General features: G+C 48.4%; 1 protein-coding gene across 1 annotated transcript; it reads right to left on the bottom strand.

The window, feature by feature from the left end:
* Positions 1-12,441: 12,441 nt before the first annotated feature.
* Positions 12,442-14,035, bottom strand: sox4a (SRY-box transcription factor 4a). The gene has a single exon (XM_062445701.1). The coding sequence runs from the start codon at positions 13,582-13,584 to the stop codon at positions 12,487-12,489; it is 1,098 nt and encodes a 365-aa protein (XP_062301685.1). The 5' UTR covers positions 13,585-14,035; the 3' UTR covers positions 12,442-12,486.
* Positions 14,036-14,365: the final 330 nt, after the last annotated feature.

Below are 14,365 nucleotides of genomic sequence, written 5' to 3'. Positions count from 1 at the left end.
AGAGAGGAGGAGAGGAGGAGAGGAGAGAGGAGGAGAGGAGAGAGGAGGAGAGGAGGAGAGGAGGAGAGGAGGAGAGAGGAGAGAGGAGGAGAGGAGAGAGGAGGAGAGGAGAGAGGAGGAGAGGAGGAGAGGAGGAGAGGAGAGAGGAGGAGAGGAGAGAGGAGAGAGGAGGAGAGGAGGAGAACCGAGAAGCCAAAAGCAACCTCTGGAGCTCCACCGTTCTGTCTAACATTAGTTCACTTTAAGCTGCTTAAACTCGGTCAGTCACAAAATACACTTCCAATGAGTTACATCTCACAGTCAGCATCTCAAATTGCACATTTACGACTCTCACACTCTATTGGTCACATGACCTGCGTACAATAATTGTCCTCAAAATGCGATAAATTGGTCCGATACATTAAACACATATATGTAACCATACATTAAACACGTATGTAATCCATTCAGAGAAGAACTGAGGTCAGAATCCTGCCAGACCGAAGAAATCAAAAGATCAATGGGAAGAGGACAGATTGTCCCTCTCTCTCTCTCTCTCCGACTAGCCTCCTCTCCCTGACTGTTGCTCCAGTGATCGTCCTATGAAACACTGGCCCCGTCAAAACAATCTCAATGCCAGCAGCGTTGTCATCAGATGACAACACCTCAAACACAAAACGCCCCACATCCTCGTCTCCCACCCTAAAAGGTCTCTCTCTCTCTCTCTCTCTCTCTCTCTCTAGAGAGAGAGAGAGAGAGAGAGAGAGAGAGAGAGAGAGAGAGAGAGAGAGAGAGAGAGATTGTCTTGTGCAATTGTGGGTGTTGTTACAGTAGAGTCGGCCAGTGTTAATGAGATGAATAGTTGTATTGTCTGTTTTATTCATGTGATGGAAATCATAGTCTACAATGACTCTCTATGACTCAAAATGTCACTGAAAAGCAATTCAATTAAACAATGATAGGTTGAAAGTCAACAGTGTGACTATTTTGCCTCACGAGAACATGAATATGGCAAAATGGTGCTTTTAATGAGTCTTTAACCAGGGAAGCACATGACACCCTCAGTAATACTGCCTATGTTACAGGCCGGCTGTGTCACTACTAATACACTCACTGTGGTAGAGAGAGAAAAGCATCTGGTCAATGTTCGGGCTGGTCAGATTTATCAGACCAGAGAGCTCAGCTCACCGAAAGGAGGGGAGGTGGGGAGGAAGAGGACGAGAAGGAAGAGGAGGAGGTGGGAGTGGAGGAGGTGGAGGAGAAGGAGGATGTGGGAGAGGTTGAGCTTGTTTAGACTGCATGTGTGGGTACAGACTGCATGTGTGGGTACAGCACCAGATAGGAGGACAAGGATCAGTCAGATGGATGCTCTCAGCAGCGACGCTGTCCCAGGAAGGACTTCCTCTGGTCAGAGTGCCCTTGGAGTTCTGTCCCAGGAAGGACTTCCTCTGGTCAGAGCGCCCTGGGAGTTCTGAGGACGCCTGAACTGTGTGTGTGTGTGTGAGTGAGAGAGAGAGATAGAGAGTGTATGTGTGTGAGAGACCGTGTGTGTGAGAGAGAGAGTGTATGTGTGTGTGAGTGAGAGTTACAGACACACACACACTCACATTCACACATACACACACAAATGCAAAGTAAACTTCATGTGCATTAGTCTGTGCTAATCAACGGGGCATATATTGCTGCCCGCTTCCCACATGAAAACAGCATAGATAATTTGTGTCTATAACATGGCATGTAATTATTTCCGCATACCGTTCCTAGTGGTTAATGAGGCAAGCTAATTAAATATGGAAATTTACTGGATTAAAAGGAAATGGAATGACTGTCGAGGCGTTTGGGAGACGAGAAGCTTCCCTCAGGAGAACCTGAACACAGCTTAGCAGCAGACCACCAGGAGAAGGACGTCAGGCATCGAGGAGTGTGTGTGTTAGTGTTTGAGTGTGTGTGAGTGTGTTAGTGATCACAGTACATGCTACGCTACAGGTTTCTACGGGTCATGTTTATCTGAGTGAGTTTGCTAGACCCAGACGGTGCATCCCAGTTCACAGACGCACTGATTGGTTCCACCCTGCTACTCAAGACCCACACACACCACAGGAGAGCAGCAGGCATGCAGGACCCAAGCAGGGGTCTCGAGTTCATCAGCAGCCTCAGTGAGGTCACTTCTCCTGGGATGGAATCACATGTAGCATCCCCTGTGACAATGGTCTGTCTTGAGTTCTGCTGAACTGAGTTGTTGATCAGCTGAATCTTCCTTCACCCCCCTCTCTTTTCTGTCCCTTCTCCTGTCTCCCACATCCTTTCTTCCTCTTCTTCTCTCCCTCCATCATTCTCACAGCTGTTCCAATGGAGGGTGGTTTTGTATATCCTCACTGCCCTCTCTCAAAGGAATGACCTCATCCCTCTTTCCGCTCTCTCCCCCCTAACTCACTTGACTGTAGTCAAACTTGCAAAAGTATCTTAATAAACGAATAAACCGTTCTCATACTAGGATGCAACAGAATCCCAAAGCAGGATAACTAGCATCTCTCTCTCATACTCTCTCTTTCACGCTCTCTCTATCTTCCCCTCCCTCCCTCCCTCCCTCCCTCCCTCCCTCCCTCCCTCCCTCCGTCCCTCCCTCCCTCCCTCCCTCCCTCTTTCTCTCTCTGTCTCAGTCCAGTTGACCATACAGTAACATGTCACCAGCTGCTATGAGGTGTGCTGGACATGTAGCTCTGTATCTCACTGACTAAAATCATTTCCTCACATTAGCATATACTACAAAAACACTGTACTAAAAGAAAAGTTATTGCTACTGCTGCTTTCACCCCAACAAAACATGGGACATTATAAATGCAAATTAGCTCTTCAATATGAATGTCTAATTAGTGGTATGCAAATGAGATGGTTGGATTATTGGACCCTATTTGTTAGGGGGATAGAGATGTTTGTTTGTGTGCGTGTGTGTGTCTGCGTGTGTGCGTGTGTGTGTCTGCGTGTGTGTCCATGTGTGGGTGTGTGTGTGTGTGTGTGGGTGTCTGCGTGTGTGTCCATGTGTGTGAAATGTGCACACACATGCTTGTTGTGGTCCCTGAGGAAATAAGAAAGTTCCTCTCATCTGAACACACACAAAGAAAATCTATTTGGTTAATTGTCACAAATGTAAGTGGAAACTAAGGCATGTGCACATACACACACACACACACACACACACACTGCTCTTATCTCATCTCCGTTTTAATGTCATTGGTAATCAGAGCATTGTCTTGAGACGACACGTCTTTGTTAACAGGCTTACAGGCTGGATGAGCAGAATGCTGCTGGGTTACAGGTCTGGGTTACAGGGCTGGGTTACAGGGCTGGGTTACAGGGCTGGGTTAGAGGTCTGGGTTACAGGGCTGGGTTAGAGGGCTGGGTTAGAGGGCTGGTTTAGAGGGCTGGGTTAGAGAGCTGGGTTACAGGGCTGGATTAGAGGGCTGGGTTACAGGGCTGGGTTAGAGAGCTAGGTTACAGGGCTGGGTTAGAGGGCTGGGTTACAGGGCTGGGTTAGAGGGCTGGGTTACAGGGCTGGGTTAGAGAGCTAGGTTACAGGGCTGGGTTAGAGGGCTGGGTTAGAGGGCTGGGTTACAGGGCTGGGTTAGAGGGCTGGGTTAGAGAGCTAGGTTACAGGGCTGGGTTAGAGGGCTAGGTTACAGGGCTAGGTTACAGAGCTGGGTTAGAGGGCTGGGTTACAGGGCTGGGTTAGAGAGCTAGGTTACAGGGCTGGGTTAGAGGGCTGGGTTACAGGGCTGGTTTTCAGAGATGAACATGGACGCACCAGGAGCCATCACAACATTAGCATTCTGTTATTTTATTGTGCCTAGATGAAGATAAAATGGAGAGAGAAAGACATCACTCTCAGATTGGCTGTCCTCGTTTAGAGCGGGGCTTAATTGAATCTGTATGTTAATGAGGGACGCTGGCATGCAAGCAGTTCTGTGTGTGAGCCATTAACATGCTGAGAGATTGTTGTGCTCCAGGCACAAATCAACCAGAGCTGCCACAGACACAGTCACTGCCCTCGTACGTTATGGCTGTATTTACATGATCTCAAACACCACTACTACCAACGTTATATATGGAAATGTAGCCATTACAAAGATTTGTGTGTTAGAAGATTCCTATGTTGAGACCAAGAAGAAGAGGAGGAGAGGAGGAGAGAAGAGGAGGAGAGGAGAGGAGGAGAGGAGAGAAGAGGAGGAGAGGAGAGGAGAGAAGAGGAGGAGAGAAGGGGAGGAGAGGAGAGAAGAGGAGGAGAGAAGGGGAGGAGAGGAGGAGAGTAGAGGAGAGGAGAGAAGAGGAGGAGAGAAGGGGAGGAGAGAAGAGGTGGAGAGGAGAGAAGAGGATAGCCATTGATACATTTTCTCAGTTTCTCATTGACCACTCCAGCTGAATGACGGCATGTCTTCACACGGTATCCTAGACGACGGACTGCAGAGACTGACTAGCATATTTGTCACCTAGACAACGTGTGAAGCATTGTTAGGTGCCCACAGTGACTGTTACCGTGACAGCAACACTTCTTTAAATAGCCTGCTCCTCATCCTGTATTGAAGGTGTTTCTGTGGTGTTTGTGCTAGCATGGTGATCACAGCTGATGTCCTCACAGCTTCACATCCACCCTAACCCTAACCCTAACACATCCATTCACAGCAGCACTGTGAATCTCAGATGAAGTTCAGATCGTCCAGAGCATCACAGCTGAGTGAGAAGAGAGGAGCTCTGCTGTCTCGTCTCCTCCCAGCCAGATTAGTGTAGCTGCTCCTTTAGAGCGGAAAAAGTCCTGAATCAGTTTTAGAATACTGCTGATACTAATCTGTTACAGCCTAATCTGAGTGTGTGTGTACACTTGTGTGTGTGCTGTATGTGTGTGTGTGTGTGTGTGTGTGTGTGTGTGTGTGTGTGTGTGTGTGTGAGTGTCTGCATGTGAGTTTATACAATGTTGGTATTACACAGTCACAGCTAAGCTGTTGGTCAAACAGAGGACAGGTCTCCACAGGGGGTCAGGGGGTCAGGGGGTCAACATCTAGAAGATTCAGACGTCTAGAAGATTCAAACATTTAGAAGATTCAAACATCTAGAAGATTCAAACATCTAGAGGATTCCACGTTGGTTCCTGTTTCACCAGGTGTTTGGAGTCAAGTTGAAGCACAGAGAGAGAGAACATCCCAGGGTGAGGGGGCCCTGCACTGACAGCTGAATGGTTACTGGTTCTGTACAGCAACACTCATCTGTCAGGATGATGGGGTCAAAGTTCATCAAATTCAAAATGAATAACATACTCTGAGAACACTGAGGCAGTTACATCTTACGTAAGGGATAATGTATAGAACGCCGGTCATTATCAGGAAGATAATCCCCAACAGGGGCTTCGCGTCGGGGTCTTGCTTCGCCCTGTCGGGGATTATTTTCCCGATAATGACCAGCTTTCTATACATTATCCCGCTTATTACACGGCTACTTGCCAAAACGAAAAAATAACTTAACACAGTGTGTCTTTTTACAATTTATTTGTTACCATTCGTAGTGTTGATCAGCAGAGAGATAGTTTGCCAAAGACGTTGGCTTCAGATCAGCTGACGTCGCTAAGCAACGCTGCTGTCCTCTCTCTGTCTTTTCTTCACTGGCGATGGCAACAACTCAGCCTTTAACCAAGTATAAAAATCGCCGTATTTCCCCAAAATATTAAAGTTAATCGGAAACTCATCCATTGTTGCCTGGTATGTAGGCTACGTTTTTTCCAGTAGGCTTCAGATCAACTGTTGACGCTACGTGACGTGAATCTGAGGCAAAAAGGCCACAAAAAGACCACAGACTGTGGGGAAGCCCCATTCAAGTGAATGGAGCATTCTACAGCATTAGGGGGGGGCTGGAAAAGGGAGCCTTGAGGGAGGACAACAGCTGGGCTGACAGGCTCTCCTGCTCCTTCCTGGCTGTGACACGCCACTAAAGGAGAGCTCAGTCTCGCTGACAGGATATGACAACATAAACAAGTTTTGACAGACAGACCCAAATGTGACACATCACCGCTCTCTTCACATTCAAACTCCGGGGGACGGGGAGATGTTTTAACAAGTAAATATTTACACAAGCCTGAGAGAGGTGTGGTTTACGTGGCCGTCTGAGAAGCAAAGCTGATGAAGTCAGGCAGAAGACTCAGCCAGGGAAACTCTTCAGATACAAGCACATCAGATGGGTAGGATTTATATCCCTAGAAACCTGGCTAACAAGCTGTCTGCACACACATACACACACACTCACACTGAAGACGGTGTCGCAGAGAGTCAGAGAGAGAGAGAGCGGGGAAAGAAGGAGGGAAAACTGAGTTGTTTTCCTGGAAGATTCTCTTTAGGGAGACGAGGAGAGCAAGCCTATTCACAGGAGTCATGTGTCTCGGAGACAGCCAATGAGATGTGAAGGATTTGGTTCATGTGCAAGTTTACTGGGTCAGAGCATGAGCTGGGGAGGTTCCAGCAGCCAATCGGGTTTGAGTCTGGTGTCTGGAGAAGCAGCCAATGAGCTTTGTGCTGCAGCCAATGAGCTTTGTGCTGCAGCCAATGAGCTTTGTGCTGCCATGTCTGGTTCCAGTGCTTGTCTGACAGCTAGAGGTGTGATGTAGACCTGCTGGATCTAATTACTGCTGCCTGTGTGTGTGTGTGTGTGTGTGTGTGTGTGTGTGTGTGTGTGTGTGTGTGTGTGTGTGTGTGTGTGTGTGTGTGTGTGTGTGTGTGTGTGTGTGTGTGTGTGTGTGTGTGTGTGTGTGTAGGAGAGAGAAAGGGAGAAAAGAGAGAGTGAGACAAAGAAAAGTGAGACAAAGCAAGAAAAACCGAGAGAAAGAGAAGGGCGGGTGAGACAGAGACACAGAGAGATAGAGAGATAGAGAGGGGTGGGGGAGAGGCAGAGACACAGAGAGATAGAGAGATAGAGAGGGGTGGGGGAGAGGCAGAGACACAGAGAGATAGAGAGATAGAGAGGGGTGGGGGAGAGGCAGAGACACAGAGAGATAGAGAGATAGAGAGGGGTGGGGGAGAGGCAGAGACACAGAGAGATAGAGAGATAGAGAGGGGTGGGGGAGAGGCAGAGACACAGAGAGATAGAGAGATAGAGAGGGGTGGGGGAGAGGCAGAGACACAGAGAGATAGAGAGATAGAGAGGGGTGGGGGAGAGGCAGAGACACAGAGAGATAGAGAGATAGAGAGGGGTGGGGGAGAGGCAGAGACATAGAGAGATAGAGAGATAGAGAGGGGTGGGGGAGAGGCAGAGACATAGAGAGATAGAGAGATAGAGAGGGGTGGGGGAGAGGCAGAGACATAGAGAGATAGAGAGATAGAGAGGGGTGGGGGAGAGGCAGAGACATAGAGAGATAGAGAGATAGAGAGGGGTGGGGGAGAGGCAGAGACATAGAGAGATAGAGATCATGGCGTTCAACCAATCAGATGGGTTGGTCGTGATAGCTGATTGCATAATGTCCAGTCAGAGAGGAGACTAAGGGGATTACTAGTGTAGCCGTGTGTGTCCCAAACATGTGTGTTTGGGACAAGAGTTCACACATCGTGACCTGGGCACGAGATTTCACACATCGTGACCTGGGCACGAGAGTTCACACATCGTGACCTGGGCACGAGAGTTCACACATCGTGACCTGGGCACGAGAGTTCACACATCGTGACCTGGGCACGAGAGTTCACACATCGTGACCTAGGCACGAGAGTTCACACATCGTGACCTAGGCACGAGAGTTCACACATCGTGACCTGGGCACGAGAGTTCACACATTGTGACCTGGGCACGAGAGTTCACACACCAGGAGACCTCCAGGCTCTTCAACAAGGCCTGTCCAGTTCACTCAGAGCTGCATGTTAACCTTCAGAAAGTCTAGACATCTAGACACACAAAGCTAAAAGCTTGTCTGCAGCGCTGCTCAGCTCTTATATAAGGAAGCTCCAGAGGATCCCAGGCAGACTGATATAGCTCTCTGAGGCTCTGGGTGTTTCATGTGTGAACTACAGCCTGGGAGAAAAGTGTGTGTGTGTTGCAGTGTGTGTAGCTGTGTGCGTTGTGGTGTGTATTTCTGTGTCTGTCTGTTGCAGTGTGTGTGTTTGAGTTCACTGCGTTCACAGGTCTGCCTTTGCACTGCAGGACCTGCATCGTCAGCACTTCAGCATGTGTGTGTGTATGTGTGTGTATATGTATGTGAGTGTATGTGTGCATGTGTGAAAGTGTGTGTTTGTGTGTGTATATGTATGTGTGTATGAGCTCACGTGTACCACAGAGAATATCCCGCAGTACAGCAAGGACACTCAACAGTACAAATGTAAAGGACAAAGACACACACACAGCACTTGCTTTCTGCATCCTGAGATAACACACACACACACACACACAGAAGAGCATTTAGGAGCCTCTCAGAGGCTGTGTGTCATGAAGGAGGTGGACTGTTGCTCCTCCCCCCACCAGACAGGGCTCCTCCCACCACCCTGCAGGAGACAGGGCTCCTCCCCCCACCAGACAGGGCTCCTCCCACCACCCTGCAGGAGACAGGGCTCCTCCCCCCACCAGACAGGGCTCCTCCCACCACCCTGCAGGAGACAGGGCTCCTCCTCCCACCAGACAAGGCTCCTCCCCCCACCAGACAAGGCTCCTCCCCCCACCAGACAGGGCTCCTCCCCCCACCCTGCAGGAGACAGGGCTCCTCCTCCCACCAGACAAGGCTCCTCCCCCCACCAGACAGGGCTCCTCCTCCCACCAGACAAGGCTCCTCCCCCCACCAGACAGGGCTCCTCCCCCCACCCTGCAGGAGACAGGGCTCCTCCTCCCACCAGACAAGGCTCCTCCCCCCACCAGACAAGGCTCCTCCCACCACCCTGCAGGAGACAGGGCTCCTCCCCCCACCAGACAAGGCTCCTCCCCCCACCAGACAGGGCTCCTCCCCCCACCTTGCAGGAGACAGGGTGACACGCCATATGATTTATTACAGCTAATTATTCTTCTGGACTGAACATCATATCAGATCCTCCCACACTGTGTGTGCGTGCATGTATTGTCTATGTGTATTCTGTGTATGTGCGTGTGTGTGTGTGTGTGGGGGGGGGGGGGGTATGTGGGGTGCATGTGTGACTAATTAGCTACGCTGTCTGAATCCAGCGGTGTCTTTGTGTGTGTTTTTACAGTGAGGTATCAAGGCATGTCAAAACAACATATCACATATCTGTCTCCAGTCTTAGACATGCAAAGAGACATTCACATAGTTCTTTATACTCACACATCGCCCAACACACACACCGCATTCTCTTTACAAGTAATATCTACAACAGCGTATTTGAAAATAATTAAACACCGAACAGCCACCGAATACGTGTCTGTTTGTGATGACTACCCTGAAGCGAGGCGGTCAGATGTCTAACCTCCAGATGTGCATGATGCTGTCCAGCACGAGGCGTGCTGAAGCGCCCAACACATCTGGGTATCTGTGGAGCCTTCAAAATAAAAGTCCAGGCGCAAAATGGAAGACAATGTTCTTTGTGCGCCAATCCTGGGAATCAGATAAAGCACTCCAATGTGTTCATGCTTCAGTTTTTGTGTTTCAGCAATACTAATGGGGGATTTAGCTATAATATATGATAGTTCTAAGTACCACCTTTCATTAGAGACAACAATTATGAAAAATAATACCTTTTTATCTTAAGTATTTGACCTTGGTTACCAAGGGTCCTTTTGGAGTCTCCAAAAGGCACTATTAGAAACCGCCTGGATGTACTCTTCGAAAAACATGTCAAATATGAATATATTGTGGTATTATATTTGACTTTTGACTTGAATTAGGTATGACTTCATGCTGTGGTCCAATGTTGTCTTCCAGCTAATACCTCCCACCTCTAGGCCTCTTCAGGCATGTGTTTTCATTACAAAATCCAGGTGGAAATAAAAACTTTTAATTTCCTTGTGTTCAAGCTTCTATTACTCAACACCAGTAGGACTTACAGGGGTCATGATAACAGGGGAAATAACTTCAGAGTGTCACCTTCCAAAAGAGACCACAATCTTGCAAGTACTCCAAATGGTTCAAGAACAGCTTTCAATTTCAATTTACTTTGGGTATGTCCTTTTTAGTTTTTTTTATTTGACAGGATTGAGAAGAGGCTAGTGACTGTCTGACACACACACACACACACACACACACACACTGTACCTACTCGTCCTTTATTAAAGCCCTGCCTCGCAGAAACGTCTCCCCCCCTCCCCCTGAGCCCCCCCCCTCACTCCCCCCCCCTCCCCCTTCAGAGCGGTCTGAGCCCCCCCCTCACTCCCCCCCTCCTCCCCCTCCAGAGCGGTCTGAGCCCCCCCCCTCACTCCCCCCTCCCCCTCCAGAGCGGTCTGAGCCCCCCCCCTCACTCCCCCCTCACCCCCCCTCATTCAAACTCAAACACATACACACACTCACAGAGACAGACACACACACAGACACACAAACAGACACACACACAGACACACAAACAGACAGACACACACACATACACACACACCCCTCCACCGTTGATTGTCTCCTCCCCAGTCTTGAATACACTGTTTCCATGGCAGCCACGTTTACTCCACGTGTGGTCACACCGAGACCAGGCTGCTCTCTCTCTCTCTCTCTCTCTCTCTCTCTCTCTCTCTCTCTCTCTCTCTCTCTCTCTCTCTCTCTCTCTCACACACTTTCATTTAATTTGATAACATTTCTGTTCTTAAACATCCTTAACACAAAACACAAAGTAAAAACATATTCAGTTCCAGCTGATTTTATTTCCTTCTTTAAAAAATAAAAAATTATAAAATGAACAAACAACAGCAGACTGCCCAGAGGTCTGAGAAGCAGAGTTTGACCCTATTAGCTGGTTTTCAGTTTAAAATTAAAAATAGATACATCATGATTGGACAAAACATGATCATACACAGAATATTGCACAAATGAAATTGAAAAATCATACTGATATAAAATCCTGGACCACAATCATCTTTAACATGAGGATGTTGAAAGATGGCCAATCAACAGCCTTTCAATGAAGTACATAATTAATACATAAACACACAATCTTCGTTTATTGTACAGTCAGTATACATAAATATCTTCATGTTGTAGCCTAATTCTTTTTTAAAAATCTTAAACACAACAGCTATAGCTACATATACCTGAATTCATAATACAAATGCTATTTGCCATGCCATAATATAAGAAAAACAATTAGACTGCTATACATAACTAACAGGTTGAAACAGATCAAATACTATTGTAATGCAATTGCGCAATGAAAAACTAAGCACTTTGATAACCTCCCTTCGACTAAATTAGGCATTTGGAATGGGTGTGAAAATCCATCCAGTGGTTGAAATAAAACTCATCTCTAGAAAAGCACACAGGGGTGAGCTCGATTCACTCTGTCTCTCCCTCCCGCCCCTCCATTGTTAATATGTATGTGTACTGATAAGCGCAGTCACCACTAAGACTGACGCATTGTTTGCTGTTTGTTTACTCGGCTGGTGAAATGAAGTAACTGTGCCTTTAAGACGCAAGTGGGTAAAAAATGTAAACTTTGTGAGGGCAGCCTGTACCAACCAACCCTCTGCTCCTTAACGTCGAAAACCTCAACGGCCGCGCGTGGGTCACCTCTCGCTCCCCCTCAATAGATTTTTGTACAAAAATACAAATAGGAAAACCATGACAGAGAGTGAGAGATTTTGATATTTAAATAAGATACACTTCTAGCCCTTGCACTCGGGATACAAACAGGCGCATGTGCACCCGCAAACACACACACACACACAAACAAGACCAATACGAAAACAATACTTCAAAGTATAAAATAGTTTGGCCTGTATAAATACACCAATATAAAAATGTAATCTGAGATAGACAAACTGCAGAGTATTTTCACCATGCAGAGGAGTGAGAAACGTCCTGAATTGTGTAAAAAGTTCAGAATCGGATTTCTGAAGTTTGCGTCTTACAGTCCTGCCGTTGAGGTAAAAGCTGGTGATTGGGAACTTACTGTGTTATACGATAATTAACACGCTGATCAAATAACAATGAAAACACTTCCTTATGGGAGAGCATGCATCTTTACTATTGAAGTTGTTCTATTCTTTAAAAAACTGCACCTGAATAACTCCGTAGAATTGGGGTGAATTGATTCAAATGAACAAGTTCAATCCCCAAATGCCATCCAAAAGTCATATAAGTTTTAAAAGAGTCATCTTTCATTCCTTGCGGACGAAAAATCCATCCTCAGCGGTCTTGGTTGTGTGTTTCGGTAACTTCGTGTATCTGCTTAGGCTGTCTGCTGACATTCTGACTCCTCCATTTACAAATGCAATGTAAGCATTTCCACTCCCCGCAGCACTCCGCACACGGACCCAGCGCCTCTGAGGCGAACAGCCGTGCTAATAGGCGCGCGCAACGCTTGTTTCTCCATCTCTACACCAGTTCTTCCCCTGAGCGCGCTCCCATCAGTACGTAAACACGAGGTTGGAGATCGTGGATTCGAGCCAGTCGCCCGAGATCATCTCGCTGACCTCGGGCGTGCAGTAGTCTGGGAAGTCAAAGTGAGATCCTGCCCCGCGCTCCCGGAAGTTCCAGTCCAAATCCCGGTCCAGTTCGGACTCAGAGAGACCCATGCTCCCCAGAGACATGCTCTCGACCCCGGGGCTGGGACGGGGGTCGAGTCGCTCATCTTCCAACTCTTCATCAGATGAGGAGGAGAGAGAGGAAGAGGAGTGAGAAGCGGACGGTGTTGGAGAGGGCGCGCGCGCGTATCTGATACGCGCTCCCGGTTCCTGTTCCTCGTAGAGACTGAGAGGGTCATTGGACTCCGCCGCGCTGCTCAGGGTGGGACTCGCCGGTACTCCCACGGAGGGCGGTCCGCTCTCGAGGCTGCCTGCTCCGCCGAACATGTGCCCCCGCCTCGCGTGCTTGTCTGGGATCTGCCTGGCCGCAGACACTGACCTAGATTTGAAGAGCGAAGGGTGATCCGCGGTAGACGCGCTCTCGTGCGCCTGGCTGCTCAGCTGGCCGCTTCTCATCTTGTGACTTCGGTTGGTCCCTCGCGACCCGGGGCTTCTTTTCGTTCCGGACTTGGAGGTCCTATCCCCGCCTTTGTCTCTTCTCTCCCCACGCTCCACTTTGGTCGCACCGCTGGACGATTTCACCTTCTTCCGTGGCCGGTACTTGTAGTCAGGGTAGTCAGTCATGTGCTTGAGTCTCAAACGTTCTGCTTCGCGGATAAAGGGAATCTTGTCTGTGTCTTTCAGCAGTTTCCAGCGCTTGCCCAGGCGCTTGGAGATCTCCGCATTGTGCATGTCAGGAGATTGTTCCATGATCTTCCTGCGCTCGATCTGAGACCACACCATAAACGCGTTCATGGGTCGCTTGATGTGTCCCGTAGGAGTTTTGCACCAGGCGACGTCGCCCCGTTCCCCCGGGGAACAGGAGGGGGAGGCCGGAGTCGGGGAAGCATCCATATCCATATCCGTTTCGCCACAATCGGTGGAGTCACCACCGGGGGAGAAGACGTGCGTGTTGTCGGTGTGATTCATGTGCTGCACCATCGTTTCTGTTTAGCCACTCAGAGTTGTCAGAAAATATTTCGTTTTCCGTCTTTATGGTCAGGGTGAAATGTTTGTTTCCCCCAGACTTGCTTCAGAATCAGAGGTCTGGAAAACAAAATTGCTAAAACTTCGTATGAGACTTTCGGTCTCCCGGTCTGTTTGGAGACGCGCCACGCGCCTAGTTTCCAAAGCGCATTTATAGGTAAATACGCACAGGTCCACTTCTTCACACTCCAAGACACCCAAAAAGTTGACATTCAACTACCGGTGCGACTGAAAACTCTCCCTGCAACGCCAGAAAGCCCGCGCTGGAGACGGAGCTGTAACCTTCTTATGAGAATGTTGCTGTCGGTGCAGCTCGGTTGAGCAGTTTGAGAACCATGTGGAGTAATGGCACCGCTGCGCGTGTTCATAGTCCCTCTGTCCTGAGCTGTCTGTAAGTTACTGTAAACACAACCACCTCACACTCTTTTATATCCTCCAACAGAGGAAGAAAAGCGGCTGGCCTCAGCCAATCAGCGACTGTCTCCATCCTGCTTTTGAGCAAAACCACACCCACGGCCTCCCATTGGCTGTATAAACTGGGTAATAATAATCGGCGCATGCAATGAGGATTCGCTTGTCTGACCTCATTCCTGTTAGATTCAACTGAAAGACAAACTTCGATGTTTTAAAGGAACATCGTGTTCTTTCTTTCTCTCAAGAAGCGGATGCTCAGAAAAAGATTGGTTTAATGCAATGAATATATAAAATTGCAAAATTAGATGAATCTTTTAAATGA

This window comes from Osmerus eperlanus, chromosome 20, assembly GCF_963692335.1.
Source record: "Osmerus eperlanus chromosome 20, fOsmEpe2.1, whole genome shotgun sequence".
Taxonomy (NCBI): Eukaryota; Metazoa; Chordata; class Actinopteri; order Osmeriformes; family Osmeridae; genus Osmerus; species Osmerus eperlanus.
Note: the sequence above shows the minus strand (reverse complement) of the source record. Positions and strands in the feature narration are given on the sequence as shown.

Bases quoted from the DNA above. Each gene is read 5' to 3' on its own strand.
- sox4a (XM_062445701.1), bottom strand. From the start codon at position 13,584: ATGGTGCAGCACATGAATCACACCGACAACACGCACGTCTTCTCCCCC.